This window comes from Asparagus officinalis, chromosome 8 (genome assembly GCF_001876935.1).
Source record: "Asparagus officinalis chromosome 8, Aspof.V1, whole genome shotgun sequence".
Classification (NCBI taxonomy): domain Eukaryota; kingdom Viridiplantae; phylum Streptophyta; class Magnoliopsida; order Asparagales; family Asparagaceae; genus Asparagus; species Asparagus officinalis.
The window spans coordinates 103,293,175-103,313,528 of record NC_033801.1 but is presented as its reverse complement, the minus strand read 5'-3'; the positions used below and the strand labels follow the sequence as shown (position 1 = coordinate 103,313,528).

General features: G+C 37.1%; 2 protein-coding genes across 2 annotated transcripts; one reads left to right on the top strand and one right to left on the bottom strand.

The window, feature by feature from the left end:
- Positions 2,564–12,558, top strand: LOC109819754. Its single transcript, XM_020385633.1, has 12 exons — positions 2,564–2,969; positions 3,093–3,201; positions 3,907–3,987; positions 5,932–6,048; positions 6,129–6,317; positions 7,643–7,741; positions 7,850–8,301; positions 9,153–9,252; positions 10,836–10,895; positions 10,988–11,080; positions 11,176–11,295; positions 11,872–12,558. The coding sequence occupies exons 1-12, from the start codon at positions 2,893–2,895 to the stop codon at positions 12,196–12,198; spliced, it is 1,824 nt and encodes a 607-aa protein (XP_020241222.1). The 5' UTR covers positions 2,564–2,892; the 3' UTR covers positions 12,199–12,558.
- On the bottom strand, positions 17,025–19,419 carry LOC109820494. Its single transcript, XM_020386645.1, has 2 exons — positions 18,726–19,419; positions 17,025–17,580 (listed from the first exon to the last, which is right to left on the bottom strand). Exons 1-2 carry the CDS (start codon positions 19,282–19,284, stop codon positions 17,501–17,503), a joined length of 639 nt encoding a protein of 212 aa, XP_020242234.1. The 5' UTR covers positions 19,285–19,419; the 3' UTR covers positions 17,025–17,500.

The window sequence follows — 20,354 nt, the reverse complement described above, 5'->3', positions numbered from 1 at the left end:
TGCCCTAGAAGATAGATGACCCGCCTTTCGCCCTGGCGCAGTCGATCCTCTCCCCCTAGCGGTAAAACCTCCCAGAAACGGTCGGTCTCTGTACTCGGGCGCGAGTAGCAGAGCTTCTGCTCAGATGAAGAAGGTTGCCCGAAAATGTAACGATTATAATATCACAGAAATTTTTAGAGGATGAGAGGGGATTAGAGGATTCTTCTTGTTTCTGTGTCTTCTCCGAATGAGCTTCAGCTCTTTATATAGCCTCTCGAACTGATAACCGATTCTGATAGTCCGCACACGTTATACGTATATCCCACGTCCGTTATACGTTTCCATAACTCCCACGACCGTTACAAGCTTGTGTAAAACGTGCAAAAAAAAATTGAGAGCCAAAAAACTCGTGCGAGTGCGGCGCGCGTCGTGGCGAGGCGTGCGTGCGCGTGTGGAGCAACAACCCAAACAATACTAAGCCCAAAACACTAAATCAAAGCCCATTGGGATGTGAACCATTATAAACTTCTTGAACTTCTTCTCATTTTCCGATGTGGGACTATTCACAAAGGCAAAATTGCCTTTTCATGAACCAAAAGTCCAACAATTTTTGTTAACCCCTCCATTGTCCAAGAATTTTTATCCAAAGCCTCTTTTCGGGTCGACAAATTCCATCGAATATAGCATGCGACATTTGTTCAGGAAATCAACTTCAAATTTGTTGTTAGGATATTTATAATTATATTGTAGGAATATATTTTCAACACAAATGTAGTATTTGGTTGAAAAAAAGTTAGTGCAAAAGCTACGTAACTTTTTCATATAAGGAAACTCAGTTATAGTCTTATAGATGGTCTTATCATTTGGATTTAAATAGATATTTTTGATAATGTGGAATTATTTTTAATTTTTAATTTTTAATTTTTAATTTTATTTTCTGAAGCATGCAAATTTTCTTTTCACCAAATTGGCTGTAGTGTTTGCTGCAAGTTTTTTCTACAAAATTTAAGTTCATTTACATTTCCACTAATTATAAAGTAACAAACTGAATGATGTAATTTACAAATTTATTTGATCTATTTTCTTTCGCAACTTGATTTTTGTCCAACCAAACAAACCCAACACAACATTATAATCCAAAATTTTCTTTCTTTTTGTTGTTGAAAATTCCGTCTTTAATAATTTGGTTGCGTTGTTTAACAGTGCAGATGGGAATTTCTACAGCACATATGGATTTTGTCAATTGAGTAATTTTGTATCATAATCAGCAAACCATAAATGAGACAAATGATGATAAGAATGATTAGTGAAGTTTTTAAATACATAATGATAGTTCTTGGAAAGTCATGGGAAAGAAGATCAATCAAAACTAAAGCGTTTCCTAGTAATCAAGTACTAAGAACAAACTGCCCTCTTCGACTACGTTTCTTTGTCTATTTACACTACCTGTCCTTTGCCTACTCTTCGGTAGATGACAGTTATGCCCTTTTGAAATAAGTTCTTTCTGATTAAATGCATGAAAAAGGTTACCATAGATCCACTATGTCAATTGTACATTTTCGCTGTTTATAAATTTTGGTAATTTTTTTTATTAATTCGCAAGTTTTACAAACGCACCAATGTTTAACACACATAAAAATGATACATAACATTGATCAATAGATTTTGAGTTGAGAATGATCAGGGTGCAGCTCTAAAAAAAGAACAAATTTTTGAAACATACTCATTTAATATTTATTCACCAAAACCAACATTGTATAATTTTATTTACAAAAATCGCTCATGTTTCAACCACATCAGCACTGTTGGCAAAAACTGGATCAATTTTAGAGAAAATAAAGTGCACGACTTATCTGAGGTTAGCAATCCTACTTAATTAATGAAGATAATTAAGTGCAAAATAGGATTGGTTGGCAACTAATTGTATTTTAAAACCAAGTTCGTGGTGATTGCGGACCATAGTTATTTTTGAACTATAATCTACTAATTAGATGGGGATTGGTAACCCTCCCGTCTAATTAGTAAATTGTGTTTTTTAAATCGACATAGTTTTAGCCAACAATATCTAACTTTTTTTCAATAAAATTGAAATGAATTGAACTCTATGAATAAATATTAAATTGATTATATTACAAAAAAACCTAAAGGAGACTCATCAATACGTCAATGTTAGTTATTGATGGTAGGAATAGCCATTAAAGGTTTACAAACTACACTCTAGAGAAATAATTGTTTTTTGACAAAGGAGACTTATTAATTAATATTGTCTCATTATCCTATTCTAAGTCTCAAAAGTCATGCGACCTGTTATTCGTCTTTTCTCATTAACGAATCCTGTGGGTAATTTTAGTCAACATAATAACTACGATCACCCATAAACAACAAAAAAGCTCCTTCCCCTCATCCTCTTTCTCAGAAACAACTAGGGGCATTTTGGTCTTCTCCTCTCCAAATAAAATAGTAACGGAAAGAATTATTAGGATAATATTCTACTAATAATTTATTATAATTTATACAGTTTAATTATATATAGACCTCTGCTTTAGTAAAAGGCAGGAATAAAGGCGGTCCTCTGCTCCGATGGCAGAAATCCCAAAAACTTAAGACTGAGAGTGATCTGTATTCTCATACTCTGTTGAGTCTAGTGACCTGTCAGTCTTTTTCTCTATTTATTAATGTTTATTATTTTTATTTATTCATTTATCAATAGTAACCTCTTCATCACTCCACAGTCTCCATCTTTATACTCCTCCCACCTCCCAACCATTTCTTTTTCATAGTCATCATTCACTGTCTTCTTCCTTGGACTTTGCACGCTTCATTTGGTTCATCAACCCAAAAAATAAAAATTATTAAAAAGAAACCCACAAATAGAAATGCCATTTTGTTAACTTAAAAGAGTTGGATAGAGAGATGTTATGCTTGAAGGCAGAAGCAGTCGGTAGAGAGATTTACTCTGCATCTCATGGAGTGATTCTGCCCGTGAACCTGTAAGAGATATTGGAGCTCTCTCCGTCTTTGTTTTTTGTGTTGGTTGCTTTTGCTTGTTGTTTTCAATGATTGGAATGCTTCATGGTTAAACTTGTTATTATGTTTTGATTTGGGTTCAATAGTGGGGGTTCTCTTCAGAAAGCAATGCACAAAGGAGGAAGTAGAAAGGGCTCATCTTCTTCTCATTCTTCAAAATCTGGAGATGGGTATGTTTGTTCTTCTGGTTTTGAGGTGGGTATTGTTCTCTGACTCAAATTCATTTTTTTTGGGTTTTATGTATTTTTTTTTCATGATACCGATGGAGACTTAATGATTATGTTTTTGGCCTTGTCTGGTCTCTTAATCTTTAATTGTTATAAAACCCTTTACTGCTTGTGTTTGAATCACAAAATTGATGGAAAAATAAAGCAAAATTTTGGATTTCCAGTTTCTTTCATTTTTCCAGGTAAATTGCGGACGTCAGTCATCTATACTTCCAGTTGTCCTTAAGACACTATTTTAGTAGCACTAAACACCCCTCAATTCATGAGGAAGATCGAGGAGGGCCCTCAATTCATGAGGAAGATCGAGGAGGGCTGTCTACAATTTCGCCTTCTCAAAACAAATTCGGGGGTGTTACGTGCTACTGAAATAGTTGAGGGGTAAAAAAATTACTACTGATGTTATGGATGAGAGGGGTTGTCTACAATTTACCTTTTCTGAATAAATTTGGGCAGCATCTAGCTCCAATCCATTTCTGGATTTCTTTCTGTTTGCATTCATGGTACCCTTTTGTGGTCTCTTAAGTTTTAACTGATGAAAAAGCCATGTATGCTTGTATTCGGGCCATAAAATTGATTGGAAAACCAAAGCAAAATTTGTTTATTTTCCTGCTTTTTTTTCTGGGAAAAAAAAATTTGGGTTTTGTGCAATTTATGAAGATGGTATGCCCATCAGGGAATTAAGAGCATTGGTAGCAGAAAAGGCACAGATCAACGTGAGAAGGTGGGCTGTTACAGATTTCAGCTAGAGCGAGAAGTAAGTGCACTGTCTTTTATTGATTCTTCTCATTTCAGCTAAAATTGCTGCATTTAATACTCTGAGCTATATTTGTCCTTCTCAAGGTGAGGGGTATGTGATTTTAATTTAGAAGATGGTGATAGTAGTAGGAGGTTTGTGGTCCTTGTATGACAAGGATGATCAATTTGATGAAATAAGTAGGTTTTGTTTTGCTTTCATTGTCTTCAATGCTTGTCCAGTGGGAGTTATTGTGAAAATATTGGTGATCATTGAGGTTGATAATTTATCTGCATTTGGGCTTAAGGCGTCCCCTTGCATTAGTGAACCTTATGTATGATATAAAATACTCGAAATTAAACAACTAAATTTGGAAATGATAAATAGGAAACAATCTCCTCATCATACCTTCAGCAGCACTTATCGCCCCTGTAACTACTTTACTAGACTTATCACCCGTTATTTCATAAGAAGAGGGGGTTTATCTGCAATTATCCTTCTCAAAATGCTAATCTGGGGTTCAGAGTGCTACTCAAGTAGTTGAGCTGTGAATTGTGATAAATGGTTCTGAAGGTATAGATAAGGGGGATTTACTCTTTTGGAAAATTGAGCTCGTATTCTCTTTCATTAGGTAAGGTTTAAATTTGGGCATATTCTTAGTTTTCTCAAAAAGAAAGCTGGCACTGGAAAAAAGTTGTATGTTTGCCAGGAGAAAAACTTATGTCAACTTAAGTGGGCCATCCACCAAACTTTCTATCGGGTCCAACTATTCACACTCCCAAACAGTAACTTTGGGGGTGTGTGAGGACTAAATTGCCCTTCTCCCAGTAACTTTGGGGGTGTGTGAGGACTAAATTGCCCTTCTCCCAAACCAAAACAGGCCAAGTCCATTCCAGAAACACCCTCAACATCAAAAGGGCATTTTCGGCAATCCAACTCCCAAAATTACTGTTTGGGAGTGGATATAGCAAACATGCTTTCTATCCATTAATGAAAAGTCTCTTTCATATTTTGCATGGATCCCTAGGTATCATTAATGGATAGAAAGTTTGGTGCATGATCCACTTAAGTTGACATAAGTTTTTCTTCTTTGCCAGAAAATAGAGCCCAATAAATTAACCTTCGAACAGTAGGATAATTTCGTAATTAACATAAATCTTATCACAAATATTAAGTGCAGCTTGGATGACCACTTATTAAATATGGAAGCATGTTCGTTTATTCTCAGTTTATGTTGGAAAAGCTGCCATGTTAGTTTCATTGATGCGTATTAAGACCCAGATATTGGGTACTCCCAATGAAATAATCTTGGTTGGCAGTAAGCATATACTATTTTTCCTGTAGGATATAATATACAATTGAGAAGATAATGATAGGTTCATGGCTTTTATACCCTATCTTTCCTGCAAAAGGAAATTGAAATCATGGATAAATAGTGTCAACAAAAATTATTACGCTACCCAGGAAAAATTATTTGTGTCAGCAAGCAGCAAGTAAACTTGCTCTTTGAACTTATCATTTGCATCTTTTCTTCAAAGTCAACAAGGTGAATATCTTCCACATTCACACTCAAGCTGTGGTCAAAATCTGTTTGGGATATCCATCAGGGTATAGCCATACAAAAACATGAACTTAAACAGAAAATTAAAAACTTAAAATCAAGATCCAATAGCTTAGTCCTTGGGTTAAAGTGGTTTCTAGCCTATATTTGAGGTCCATCTTAAATATTAGAAGATTAACTGTAAAATGACTGATTTAAATAGAATTGAAAAATAGAATCACGTATGCTCTACTAATTGTGTAAGTTCCTCTTTGTAGTCTCAGTTATGCCCATTATCTATAATTTGCTTGTGTGCTCTTATTTTCCGTCTTATAGATATAAAACTATGTCAAACTATCAAGAACATCAAATTCAATTATGCATACATAAAGCACGAATTATATACTGATAAAAAAAGTTTACAGGTTCAGATATTGCAGAAGCAACTTCAAGAAGAAATCAATTTGCATATGGCTTTAGCAAATGCCGTAGCACATAATAATGAACCCCTCTTGAGTTCTCCTTTCAATATTCCAGATGAGGTAATCTTCCCGTTACAATTGTTATTGTTGTATGACAGTTATTCAAATTGTATATTAACGTTTTGGGTTCAATCTTTTAGGCTCAGGAGCTCCTTGCTAACATAGCTGAACTAGAGATCACAGTTTTGAAGCTTGAAGAAGAATTGGCTACCTTACATTTTCAGCTTAGTAATGAAAGAAACGAGCGTCACCTTGCTGAAACCCATTTAAAATGTTTACCTTTGTCATCACTTGAGCTACGTTCTGTTTCTGGCTTTATGTGGGAAGAGGTATGTTTTTGTTTCTAGCTTAAATTACAAGAAAACCCCTGATGAGTGACGCAGCGAGGGCTCGATTCTTAAAGTGGGAGAACTATCACAGCCCACTAAGGAATAGGCCTCACACCAAACAATCAATTCGCATGCCCAATATAAGATTCACATGTCAAGAACTTTTCATTTTATTCATCACTGTCTTTTTTCCTCGTGGCGGATACATCTTATTATTATAGAAAAGAAAAAAATCTAAATATTTAAGGAAGCAAATTAAAATCCTAATCAAATCAAAACCTACCATGTCATCAAATAAAATACTAATTAAAGTAGAAGATTGCAGATTATGCTGCATGGGTAGGGGTATGGGTATGGGTACCAGTACGGCATACAAAAAAATTGTAAGAGGTAGGGTACGGGGACACACTATATAGATATTATATATACACATATAGTATTTATTGGAATTAATAAATTATATGAGAACAATGATGATAATTAAAATTCCTATAACAATTTTATGTTTCATTTATTAATTGGATTATAAATTGGAAATCACTAGTTTTTGAACTAGACATCCAAACGACACTTGAAAATCATAATTAGGAACCTAACCTATGTCCAACGAGTTTCAAAAAGTGAATGTATATGATATATGTAAAAAAATGTATAACAGGTATTTTAATTAAAAAACTAACTGTATAATTGAATACATGCCCGAATAAATGTATGCATATATGCAATGAGTGTCCAAGGAGTTTGGATACGGGTCCGACTTCAGATTAGAAGTTCTGGTAACATAGATTGCAGATAATAAGTTCAGATCCTAACAAAATCTTTTGTCATGTCTTCATCAAAATGAGATATTGATCTGTCCTGAATCACCCCCTTCTCATCTATACCCTCTTTTTCATGAAACTCTCTTTATCTATATTCTGTTTTTCATGAAACCATTAAGTTTATAATGGACTTTGATTCTTGATACGTATGTGAGGACCTTTGCAAGTAGCATTCTAAATTAAAAATAAACGGATTAGTTTTTCTAAGTCATCCAAATACTCGTTTTTTCCCTCTATTTCTTTCCTTTCAACTCCAAAAACCTGTGGATTCTGAGCTGAGTTACCTGGAGAATAAAACTCCTCTACACAATTAATGGTTTCATTAAAGTTCATAAATGACAGGTTTGTTAAACTTCTTAGATGGGAGAGTTTCTTGAAAAATAGGATAGGTAAAGGTGGATTCTTATTTTTTTTCATGTCCTATTTACTTTGTGTTTCACAAAGAATGTATTTTCTATCTGATTGACCCATATTTTTTATCTGATTGACCCTTGTTTTATTCAGCACATATCTTCCTTGAGAGCTTCGAAGACTGGTGAATCTCAAATACCTCATTCATGGAAACTGGATTTTTCATCTGGAAAGATATGCTCAAGGGGAAAGGTATGCTCCGCATTATTTGTGTTCTTTTACAAGTATATTTGCGACCCTTTGGGCTAAAATAAGATACAGTTATAAAGTGGGAGTAAGTGTAAACAATTTCTATTACAGTTGCCCAGATCATGCAAGGATAGTAAGGAGAAACCGGAAATAGTTTCTTCTTTCGAGCAGGACGATGCAATGTATCGGAGGAAGAATCCAACACTGAAAGATATTTGGAATCACCCAAACAGGCTTTCTGAAGAAATGGTACGATGTATGAGAGATATATTTCTATGTCTATCAGAGTCATCATCTGCTTCTTCCAAGGTGTCTTCTTCGAAGCTTTTACCTTCTTCGTCTTCTCCAGTTGGACACCTGTCTCAGTCTTCATTGGCATCTTCATCGGATTCATCGATGCGTTGTCAAGAATTAGATATAGAAAATTCATTTGATCCTTATGGAGTTAACGGAAAGGTGAACTGGCAGAATATTGGGAGCTATGGATTGGCTGATGAAGTTTCTTGGTTGTCTGTTGGAAAAGATCAACTAGAGTATGCTGCTGAGGCTCTGAAAAAATTCAGGTGGATGTTTCTCATTGATCAAGATTTCTTATTTCTGAACTTGATAAAGATGTCGTAATAGTTTGGTTCACTTGGGTCTTGGAGGAACATTTTGGCCTATACTGGTCATAGTCAATCATAAAGAATTCAACTTGGCAGATACCTAAATAATTCAACTTGGCTCTTGGCGGATCATTTTTGGCCCATTTTGGACTAAGATACCTTATTTCAGAACTTGACAGTAGTGTACTAATAGTTTAGTTCAAATTAATTTGGTTCTTTGCAACCTTCTTCACGCTCAACATCCTTCTCTGCAACATAGGCTGTAGAAATTTATCCCAAAAGCCTGTAATCATGGATAATAAGAAATGTAGGGTTAATGTTCAATTATCATACGTTCATAGTTAAGGGCTGCATCATGTCAAATCCAGTAGATATTGCTAAATTCTGATTAATGATGGATTAAATAAAGTTTTAACTAAACGTACCTAAGGTATGTTTCATCAAAATACAATTCTTTTGTGTGGTTATTTTGTGGTGCTTTCATTACATTTAGTCATACTTCTGATCAAATTACAATTTGATGGAAAAGGCTATGATGATGGTGTTAGTGATGATACTGATGGTCCATTCTGTGTTATCTTCATGCCACCCTTTGAATTGTTATTGTGGTGCTTTCATTACATTTAGTCATACTTCTGTATCAAATTACAATTTGATGGAAAAGGCTATGATGATGGTGTTAGTGATGATACTGATGGTCCATTCTGTGTTATCTTCATGCCACCCTTTGAATTGTTATCATCTTTGACTATGAGATACTTTTGGTCCTTCAATACTTCACTGTATCCTCATTTTCTTCTTATATACAGATTTCTTGTTGAGGAACTGGGTAAAGTGGACCCTTCTCACATGAGCAATGATGAGAAGCTCGCATTTTGGATCAATGTGTACAATGCATTGATAATGCATGTAAGAATATTCCAAGTTCTACCTTAAATAGATTTTTTTAGAGCATGCCACTCTTTAAATTGTTGTCATATCTGACTATGATCATCGTGTTAGTGATGATGATGAAGAGTTGGAGCTTTAATTGGATTTGATGTTCCTTCAATTTTCATACTTTTCTGGACCCTGAGTGTAGTTTTATTTTGCTTAGAAAAACTAATAAGCTTCATGTCATATAATCTTGAAACCCTGATATTTATACACTGAGTTGAGCCTTGAGATGTCCCCTTTAACCCCGTGGATATGACTAAGAGCTGGTATTTAAGAACTAATGTCAAGCCGATCTTGGTAAGTCTTGATGTATCATACGCTCATTTTTCGTTTAATTTGGAACTGGAAATTTTGTTTCATACATTTATTTCTGAAGTATACCAGCAGTTGCATAAGATAAAGTCTCCTCAATGTATAATTGCAACTAACAAAAACAAATGCCATGCTATGAGAGCATAGCTTAAAGAACTAGATCCAAATAACATTCATGGCTAGCATAAGCATTGGTACCGTATCATTGATTAGTAGCTAGTTTTGAATTTAGTTGACAACCTAGATCTAGCATCATAACAAATTCTGAATTATCTTTTCTTTAAGGGTATTATTAGCAGCTGTATGTAGGTTTGGTGGTATGCATTGAAGTGAACAAATGAACTTGGGAATAGCTGTTATTTTTGTTTGGGATTGAGCATTCTCTCAGTGTTCTAATGCGTCTAGAGACACAGTAGACACTATCCTAGTATATGTCTTTCTAACCATACAGTCAAATTAGGCTTTTATATATTGGTACATAAGCATCATCCCTGTTTACAAAGTCGATATAGAAGAAAGTTGATTTTTCTTGGAATATTTTTTTTTTTTGAATTATACGTTGTCTACATTGGTAACAGGTTAACAGAGGCTCTGTCAGGGTCTTTGGTAGTGGTATGCATGTATCATATGCGCTAATATGAAAAATAACTCATCACTTCTGTCAGGGTCTTTGAATTATACGTGGTATGCAATTTGATATGAAAAGGAAATTTCGTATGCTAAAGTGCTATCCCTATTAAGTTAATTAACAGAAGCACTAACTTAGAGAACCTTATAAGCCCAGGTAAATTCAAACCTCAGCTACTTTTGCTTATAGTGAAAACAGCGCAGGATACTAGATATATATTTTTAGTTAACTGAAGTAATTTCGAGATAGATTGGCCTCAATCATGCAAGAATTTGAAAAATGTAAGAATGCATTTATTAGTAGGTTAATTTTTGTTCACTATTTATTAGTTAAATTCATTTAATTAACACTTCAGAAAATCTTTACCTATTTCTTTTCTTTTATCATACTTTTGGTCTGGAAGTGAAACTTCACTTTATACTTTATTCTAGCATGTCTGTCCATTTGGTGCCTCCAAGTAGAGTGCTTAATTGGGGATTCATATGGAAATTGCGTCTCACTGCTGAAATCTTCATTGTCAAGCTAATATGATAAATAGCCTAGATTCATTCAATTGTTATATACCCGATCACATTGAAAAACTTGAGCTGAAACTCCTAATCCTTTAAAATTTCAGGCCTACCTCGCATATGGAGTTCCCAGAAGTGACATCAAGCTCTTTTGTCTAATGCAGAAGGTTCACTTCAATGATTTATCTTCACTTGTGTATAGTGTGAATTTGAATTTTTACGAGAATTAAATTTCTGGTTGTTTTTGTGGCTGATGCAGGTATCTTATACAGTGGCAGGCCAGTCATTCAGTGCAGTTGACATTGAATTTATCATTCTAAAGATGAAACCTCCGGCCCATCGTCCACAAATAGTATGCAATTTTCTCTTTATGTTTATTAAATCATTTCTTTGTTTCTATTATTTCGATGCTGCTAACACAAACCTACATGGGATACATTTCTGCAGGCCTTGGTTCTGGCTGTCCACAGCTTTAAGATATCTGAGGAGCACAGATTGTATTCAATTGATGCCCCAGAGCCCCTTCTTGTGTTTGCCCTCAGTTCCGGGATGTATTCTTCTCCAGCAGTAAGTTATAATTTGCGTATTTTATTTTGTAATTAGACTGGATAATGACTGATTTTTTTATATATATTTCAGTTTTTGAACAAGATGTAGACCTAAGATAACTAGGTTGGAAGCAATTAATAAGGATATGATAGGATTCATGTAGTGGGACTCCAAATTTTTTTTGAAAATGTCTTTGTTGTAGTTGTTATTTCAGTTTTGGAAGTTCTATTAAATGCTTAGTCAATTTAGTTTGTAATTTCCCAAATCAGTCTATTTGAGTTACAAACAGATGAGGGAATTCTTAAATCCTTTGCACTGCAACAAAATTCTGAATTTTTTGTGAGAATAGGGATTTCAATTTTATGCTACGTAATGTTTTTCTTTTTCTGTGTTTTTTTTTTTTTTGCTTAATACAAGCGCTGTAAATGCATGCTCATTGAGTTTAGGGCTTGGTTTCTCAGATATACATATTATGAAATTGCAGTGAGGGTTGGGTATTATAATTTTATACTCTTAACATGAACCTGACTTAGTCAAATTATCGAAGTCGTTCACATGTTCATCCATAAATAACCTCACTCAATCACAATGCAGGTAAGGATCTTCACTGCAGATAACATCCATGATGAGCTGCAGAAATCAATGAGAGACTATATCCAAGCATCGATAGGTATAAGTGACAAAGGTAAGCTACTTGTTCCAAAATTGCTTCACAGTTTTGCTAGAGGAATTGTAGAGGATTCTCTGCTCGTTGACTGGATATGTCGATATCTTACTCCTGATCAAGTCACTGTCGTGAGAGATTCAACGTCTCAAAAGAAGCAGAGGCTTCTTGGTGTTCGAAGTTTCAGCATCATTCCTTTCGATTCAAGGTTCAGATATCTTTTCTTACCTGATAACAGAATTACTCAAAATCTATGAATCTCTTCATGGCTCTTGATTCATCAATAAAGTTCAAAATTATGCATGGTTCCATAATATCTTGGGTTATGACAAGCATTGGGGGATTGTTACAGTACGAGAAATGTTTGTATAAGTAGAGTGAAGGATGTAAATAAATTGTAAATTGGAGGTAAGATTTATACATGATCGAAAATCCTATAAAGGGGAAAAACAATTACGAGAGTGAACAATAGGAGAGGCGTTTTTGTCCAGATGTATTCAAGTCATGCATATGGTTTATGTAACTATTGGTGAGTTTTTTTCTAGCTCTTATTGAGCCTTGTGTAAAATATTTGTAACGGCAAATCTATATAATGGTTTACTATTTATGTTTATGCCCATGTTGTATGTGATTGACGAGTGTCTTTTTTCCAGAACTGATATAAGTTTTACTTTGTTTAGGCCACGGTGATTATTAGTCGTGTCATAATGTATATATCACAAATAACATAATATGCGAGTAAACAGGGGTTAGCGTCTCTCTACATATTTAGCTCTGATGATGTGACAACAATTTAGATCTGTGAAAATGGCGAAGGAATTAATAAAGGAATTAAGAAAAACGTGAAGAATAAGCAAAACATGCTCTACCACACCCTGGTGTGGTGTCTGTCATGGGTGTGGCAGAATCTGCCCTGTCTGCCATGGGTGTGGTGTCTGTCACACCCTAGTGTGACAGAATCTGTCATGTTTACCATGCGTGTGGTGTGTGTCACACCAGGGTGTGACAGACTCGTTTTTAGAATCCCAATCAGTTTTGGATTGTGTTTTGTTATAAATAGAGACACGTTTTTAGGGTTTCTTAGGCTTTGATTGGGCTTTGATTAAGCATTGATTGGGGGATATTTGGAGCACAAAAAGAGGTATTTTTTGAGCTTTTGATTAGGGTTTTATTTTGGAGAGATTAAGAGTTTTGTTGGTGAGATTAGTTTGTTCCTTCGAGTGATTTGTAATATCAGTTTGTACTCTTTCTCTATTAGTGGGTGAGATTAGTTTGTTCCTTCGAGTGATTTGTAATATCAGTTTGTACTCTTTCTCTATTAGTGAAAACCTCATCCCCCTTGCCCCGTGGACATAGGCAACTTGCCGAACCACGTTAAAATTAGTGTTTTGTTTGTGCATTGATTTTGGTTGGTTTTGGCCCTCTTTGATCGGCGTTTGGTTTGGTTCATCGATACGGTTTTCAACAACAATTGGTATTAGAGCACAACAATTGGTATCAAAGCTCGGGCTACGCTTGGGCTATTTGAATGAGTAGATCGATTTCGGAAGCTCGTCTAGAGTTTCAGTTGGTGAGAAAGGTGGATCTTTTTGGTAAAGCTTCTTTCTTTTCTCAGTTTTGGATCTATTCTTCGTTTGTTTCCGCACTAGTTGTTGGTGTGTTGAGGATTATGGCCGAGAAAGAGGGAGTTAAGGGTGGTTCTTCAGGTGTGAGGACTGTCCAATGTTTGAGTATCCACTCGATGAAGATTGACGTGGAGAAGTTCAATAGCACTAACAATTTTGGACTTTGACGATGCGAAGTCTTGGATGCGCTCAATACGCAGAATTTGGAAGATACGTTGGAGTTGGGCGGGAAACCGGACGACATTGATGAGAAGGTTTGGAAAAAGATGAATCAGACAACGTGTGGTGTGATTAGGTCTTGTCTCACTCAAGATCTAAAATATGATGTGATGAATGAGACTTCAACTAAGAAGATTTGGGAGGTCCTAGAGAGCGTCGAAAATCGCTTGCATTTGAAGAGGAGGCTTTATCGCTTCCAATTGAAGAATGAGACATCCATTAGTAATCACATGAACCACTACACGAAACTTCTTACAGATTTGACGAATATAGATGTCATTGTTGAAGATGAGGACAATACGTTGCTATTGTTGAGTTCCTTGCCCGACGAGGAATATGAGACGTTTGTCCTTACTCTTATTAATGGGAAGACATCTCTTTTATATAGTGAGGTCACCGCTGCATTAGTGAATTACCAACTTAGGAAGAATGACACGGAGAATTCTATTGAGCCGGGAGCGGGGGCATTAGTTGCAAGAGTAAAGGGTCCAAACCGAGGTAGAAGGGCACAGTCTAGAGGGGCACATCTTGGAATTCGTAGGAATCAGTGTGCTTTTTGTAAAAAAGATGGACATTGGAAAGCTGAATGCCCAAAGTTAGATCAAGCCGGGAAGAATAAGGGGAAAGCTATTCAGGATTCAGAGATGAATGTTGTCAAGGCTAGTGGCAACAATTCAGATTCGGATTCTTCGGGCTACTCATTATCTACACTGTCGTCAGTTTGTGTTGCTTACTCTACAGAATGGATGTTAGACTCGGGTACTACATACCACATTTGCCCTAGGAGGGATTGGTTCTCCAGCTTTCAGGAGTTGGAAAGAGGAGATTTCGTACTCATGGGTAATGGTCATGAATGCCCTATTGGTGGTATTGGCACCGTTTGAATTAGGATGAGTGACGGAGTGATTCGGGGGTTAGTTGGAGTGAGGTTCGTTTCTCAGTTGAAGAAAAACATCATTTCACTTGGAGCTTTGGAGGCAGCAGGCTATAGGGTGACCTTGGCGGATGCACGTTTGAAGGTTACATTTGGGTCCATGATTGTGATGAAGGGCGTCAGAATGAGTAACTTATACTATTTGCTTGGGAGCACGGTGATTGATAGAGCGCTGACGACTTCTTTGGCTAGACTGTGACATTGTTTGGTGCTGGGATATATGATTGGTGATGCCGTGCATAGGTTGTTGAGGAGTGCTTTGACCTGCACATGAAAGTCCTTTGAGCACATTGGGATGAGCAAGACCGTGGTGGAGTTAGGCACTTCTATCCATCGAGCGAAGGGTCTTTTAGGAGGTGTTCAGTCAGGCATTTGGGGGCCTTCCAAGGAGGCATCATTGGGAGGTAATCATTTTATAGTTTCCGCAGTTGGTGATTGTTCTAGGCATTATTGGGTCGCGAACAATTCCCGTTAGTGTAAAGTCCTAGAAGTCAATAACAATTGGAAGAAGTGTATTGGCAGAAAGGTAACTCGTTGTTCTAGCTTTGGTAGGGGTCCTTTCTTGCGTTTGTGCCGAGCTCATGGCAACTTGAAACACTTCATTGATGTGGAGACTTTGGGGCGACGAGATGATATGACAGTTTCGATGGGTCGTTCCTTTCTGGAGGAGGATCAACGTTGGTTGTCGAGCATTAGTTCTGGTTTTGGAGTTTTGACATATTTGAGTCATCTTAGTCATAGGTCGCCGACTGCTGCATTAGGAGTTATTGAATCTGGTGGAACTGCTTCAGATTTTGGTTAGCGTCAGATATTTGGTTACTCAACATTTGGTCACATCGAGGATGTGAGATTTGATCCGATTGCGCGTTTGGGGTTCGGAGGCTCATTTGATTATCGTTTGGGAGCTTCTGATTTTGTTCTGAGTAGGAATGTCACTTTTGACTCTCAGCAGGTGGAGAGGATTGATCAGGTCATTTGGATATCGCAGCAGGTAGAGGGTGATGCTACTTCACGTTGGGTGGAACTTATTTCACATACTTCAGATCATACTGCGTCATTTGGGATTCCAGCTGAGGTGGCACAGGTTAGGGATCATTTGATTTCGGATGCAGATGATGGATTGGTTTTGGATTCGGTTGCAGCTGATGGACATGATTTGGATACGGCCATTGGTTCACCTCAGATGGAGGTGTTTGATTTGTATCAGTTTGGGACCGCTATCAGTTGCAGATTCGTTGGTGATATTGGGGAAGAGTTGCAGACTTTTCTATTTGATTAAGGGTCTTTGGAGGCCATTTGGGTGAACTACGTGAATGCTTGATTCCTTGGGCAAGAGGATACGTAGGCAGTCAGTTTTGATGCAGCCGATTTGGTGAGTAGACATCGACGTTTGGAGAGTGTTCGCATTCTCATTTGGGTCTCGACTTGTTGTGGTTTGAGTCCGTTGTCGTGAAGGGTTTCCACAACGTCCTGGACGTAACAAGTGGGACATTTGGTTTGGTTGGTGTCGGCTCAGTTTTGGAAAAACTTCGCCGAGGTGGAGAATTGTGAAAATGACGAAGGAATTAAGAAAGGAATTGAGAAAAACGTGAAGAATAAGCAAAACAGGCTCCACCACACCCTGGTGTGGTGTCTGCCATGGGTATGACAGAATCTGCCCTGTCTGTCATGGGTGTGGTGTCTGCCACACCCTGGTGTGACAGAATCTGCCATGTTTGCCATGGGTGTGGTGTGTGCCACACCAGTGTGTGACAGACTCGTTTTTAGAATCCCAATCAGTTTGGGATTGTGTTTTGTTATAAATAGAGATACGTTTTTTAGGGTTTCTTAGGCTTTGTTTAGGCTTTGATTAAGCATTAATTGGGGGATATTTGGAGCACAAAAAGAGGTATTTTTTGAGCTTTTGATTAGGGTTTTATTTTGAAGAGATTAAGAGTTTTGTTGGTGAGATTAGTTTGTTCCTTCGAGTGATTTGTAATCTCAGTTTGTACTTTTTCTCTATTAGTGAAAACTCCATCCCCCCTTGTCCCGTGGACGCAGGCAACTTGCTGAACCACGTTAAAATTGGTGTTTTGTTTGTGCATTAATTTTGGTTAGTTTTGGCCCTCTTTGATCGGCGTTTGGTTTGGTTCCTCGACACGGTTTTCAACAACAATTGGTATTAGAGCATAACAAGATCATCATCATGTTCAGGTTATAAGTGATGGTCAGGATGAATGGCAAATCAGTAACAAACCAGCCAAGCATACGAAGGCGTTTGACACTGATAAATGATAAATGATTATTTTTCCTATAGTACTTGAAGAAACGAGAACATCCAGAAAATTGGCTGATTATAGAGAGAAGATGATGATGGAGAGTCAACAGCATTCAGAAAGAGAAGACTTTACACTTTACGCCCCCATAAGAATTAACAACTGCTCCTAATATTTGATCACCCACAAAGATTTTCAACTGTAACTACTTGTATGCACCATGAACAGTCAAGGCTGGACTTTTGGCTTTTATCTCTATGCCCCAAAAATTTGCTTTAGATCCTTCATGCAAAAAAAAAAAATTATGCCATCCTGCAACTTGTTCTTCTGCCCTCGGCGCTGCTACTATCGAAGATAAAAGGGGGAAAGAAGAAACACATTTGAAGATGTAGATGTTATGTCTCATTAGTAATTAAATTAATGTAGATGATGAATGATTAATTGATTCCCTCCTCCAATTTCCTTTTTCTTTTCATTTTTGCCTTTTTCATCTTTGTAGAGAGAAAATATCTCGTTGCAGTCGAATTTAACAGCATTGCTTGACTGAACAGGCGACAGCTTGAGCCCAGTGCCTTAATCTCATCTTCACGTCCTGAGGGTTGTCGCCTATATATGATATCATAAACAAAAAAAATGCACAAAGTCAGTCATTGGCAAATCTCTACAATGTAACATCATGAAAAACATAATAAACTTTTCTCATTTGAAGAAAATCCAGTACAGAAACAAGGATTCTGCAGAACGTAGGTACATATATAAGCAACAGCATGAAGCTATATAACATTATATGTAAATATGAAAGCATGAACAATCAGGGGAAGACAATAAAAAACTCAAGAATAAAAAGGCAAACATTGGAAGCAAACCTGGGAAAGGGTATCTTATTATACATATATATTCATAGTAATATGATGTATTGAATTTACATACACATAAGGTTATTATACAAGGATGTATGCAGTTACAAAATTCATAAAACAATATCATCACCTTAACAAGTGCACTAGTGCATATATATACATGCTAATGCAAACATAGGTTTCTATATCAGATGCATTCAGAAACCACCAAATCATAGCTCACAACTACAATACCAAAAAACCACAAGTGGCAGATATCATCGACGCTCATATATGTGCGACGATTGTGGCAATCTTCTAACTAACAATCAGAATAAAAAGTATATTAGTTAAGCTAAAGAAAGGGTGAAGATAGACATTATGAGTCCCATGCATGACAAACAACATTCATCGAAAAATATACATAAGAACTATGCAGTAGCAAATTTTGAAAGAAGAACATATCAACATCAAAAGGAATTGCAAAATAACGAACTAGTGATTAGCATATAACTATGAAATGTCAACAGTCTAAAATACCGCCCAACAATATTCGGATTCGGATCCTCTCCACTATCTAAAAAGTAGTTGAGGGACCACTACATAATCACAACCATTAATTATCTAGTTGATGGTTGTGATTTTTTCTTTGAGTGCAATACACGAGGCTATGATGAGTGTTGGATTTCGATTGTATCATAACCGCCTACTAAGTAATGATAATCGTTGGATATTGTCTTTATCTGCATACAGTTTGATATTAATGTTATACTTCTATCAGATGATGAGAAGGTCGAGTTCTCATGATAAGAAGTTCGTATCCTGTTAAAACTAGGAAAGTTACGGGCCACGGGTAGAGTTGTCTGGTTTATCTTGATTAATAAATCAATGCGTTATACGAAACTTAATTACCAGGGTTGCAGATCTTCCAGTCAACAGAATTCCTCTGGTCCTCCTCTGGGCTCATCGGGCTTGGCGTCTCCACCGTCGGTGTCGACGCTGGGCTTGGCGACGACCGGAGCTTTGGCTCGGACAACTGCCTATTCACCTTAAAATAAAGATCCAACGCAGGCAATGTATCACGAAGACCATACCCTCCATCCTCCTCATTGAACCCAAACCCCAAATCAATAGACCCTCTAAGCTCATCAAAATCCTCATCAGTCAAGCTCCTCATCTTCCCCCTCCCTCTCCTCTCCTCTTCTTCTTCATCAAGAACTACGGGGTCTTGATCCTCCGTCGCCACTACACGCTTCTTCCTGTGGAGTATTTGTCGCCGGCGGTGCTCCCATTTCGCCTCTCTTGTTGTCTCCTTCATTGAGAGTTGCTTTGACAGCATTCTTTTTCTGTTGATGAACATGTCGTTGGAGATGACCGTCGTCATTCTTTCTTCGTCAGTTTCGCTTTCGGATGACGAGGAGACGGTGAAGGCAAGAAGGAGCTTCTTTTCGACGAGGTCGGAGTTGGTCATCTTTGTAAATATTTTTTCTCTCTCTCCTGTTGTTTGTTTCTCCTACCTCCTTGGTGAAGGAGGAGGAGAGAGAAAGTGGAGACCCTCTTCTCTTCCTTTCTCTTTGGGGAAGGAGAGAGAGAGAGAAGGAGGGAGAGAAAATGATTGGAGTTGTGAAAGGGAGAGGGGATTTAAGGAGGAGAGAGGATTGAGAAGGCGGCAAAGGAGCGTACGTTACTCTCCGAGGTGAAATGAGGACCGCTGTTTTTGGGTCTCTAATAACTAATTAGCTATTTATTGAGGGGAGGATGGAGGAGGAGAGGAGTTTGAGGATGGAGCAATTTAAAATTTGGAAGTTAATCAAATGACCTTTTTATGGTGATTTTGGTGATTTGGTTAATTTGTTTTAAATGTTGGGTTAGAATTAACGATATGGATTAACGTAGATATATCGGCATAACGTGTACGCATATGACATGATATATATATATAGGGGATATAGAATTTGGGATGCATAACTGATAATTTTTTTTAAATATTTGTATCAATATCCTGGAATGAATATATTGGGAATTTAACGCCGAAATCCCTAATGCAACGGAAACGCAGAATAGAGAACAGTACACAAGATTTACGAGGTTCGGCAACTGCCTACGTCCTCGGGAGCCACACAGATAATTTCTTATTAACCTAACAAGAAATTACAATTTAAGAGCAGATCAAATATGAGATCTCTCAGATAAACACTGTAGCTACAGTGTTAATAATCAGAGGGAATAAACCCTTTCAATTCTCACTTGAGAATAAATAAACAACCCACTATATAAAGCCCCAAATTAATTCCTCTCTCTCTCTCCTTAAACCCTCTTCTTAATCTCCCCTCAAAACTCAGTTGAGTGCTGGAGATGAGAAATCAAATCGCTGCTGCGATTTCTTGGTCGAAGATGATGAACGCTTCTGCGTTAATTTCGTCCGCCGCCAGAGAGAGATCGGGGGGAAGGAGCTCTGCTACAAAAAAACCCTAGGCGATGGGGTTTAAATAGGCGAACGAGTTTGGAGGGCTGGCGACAGCCTGTCGCCAGCAGATAGAC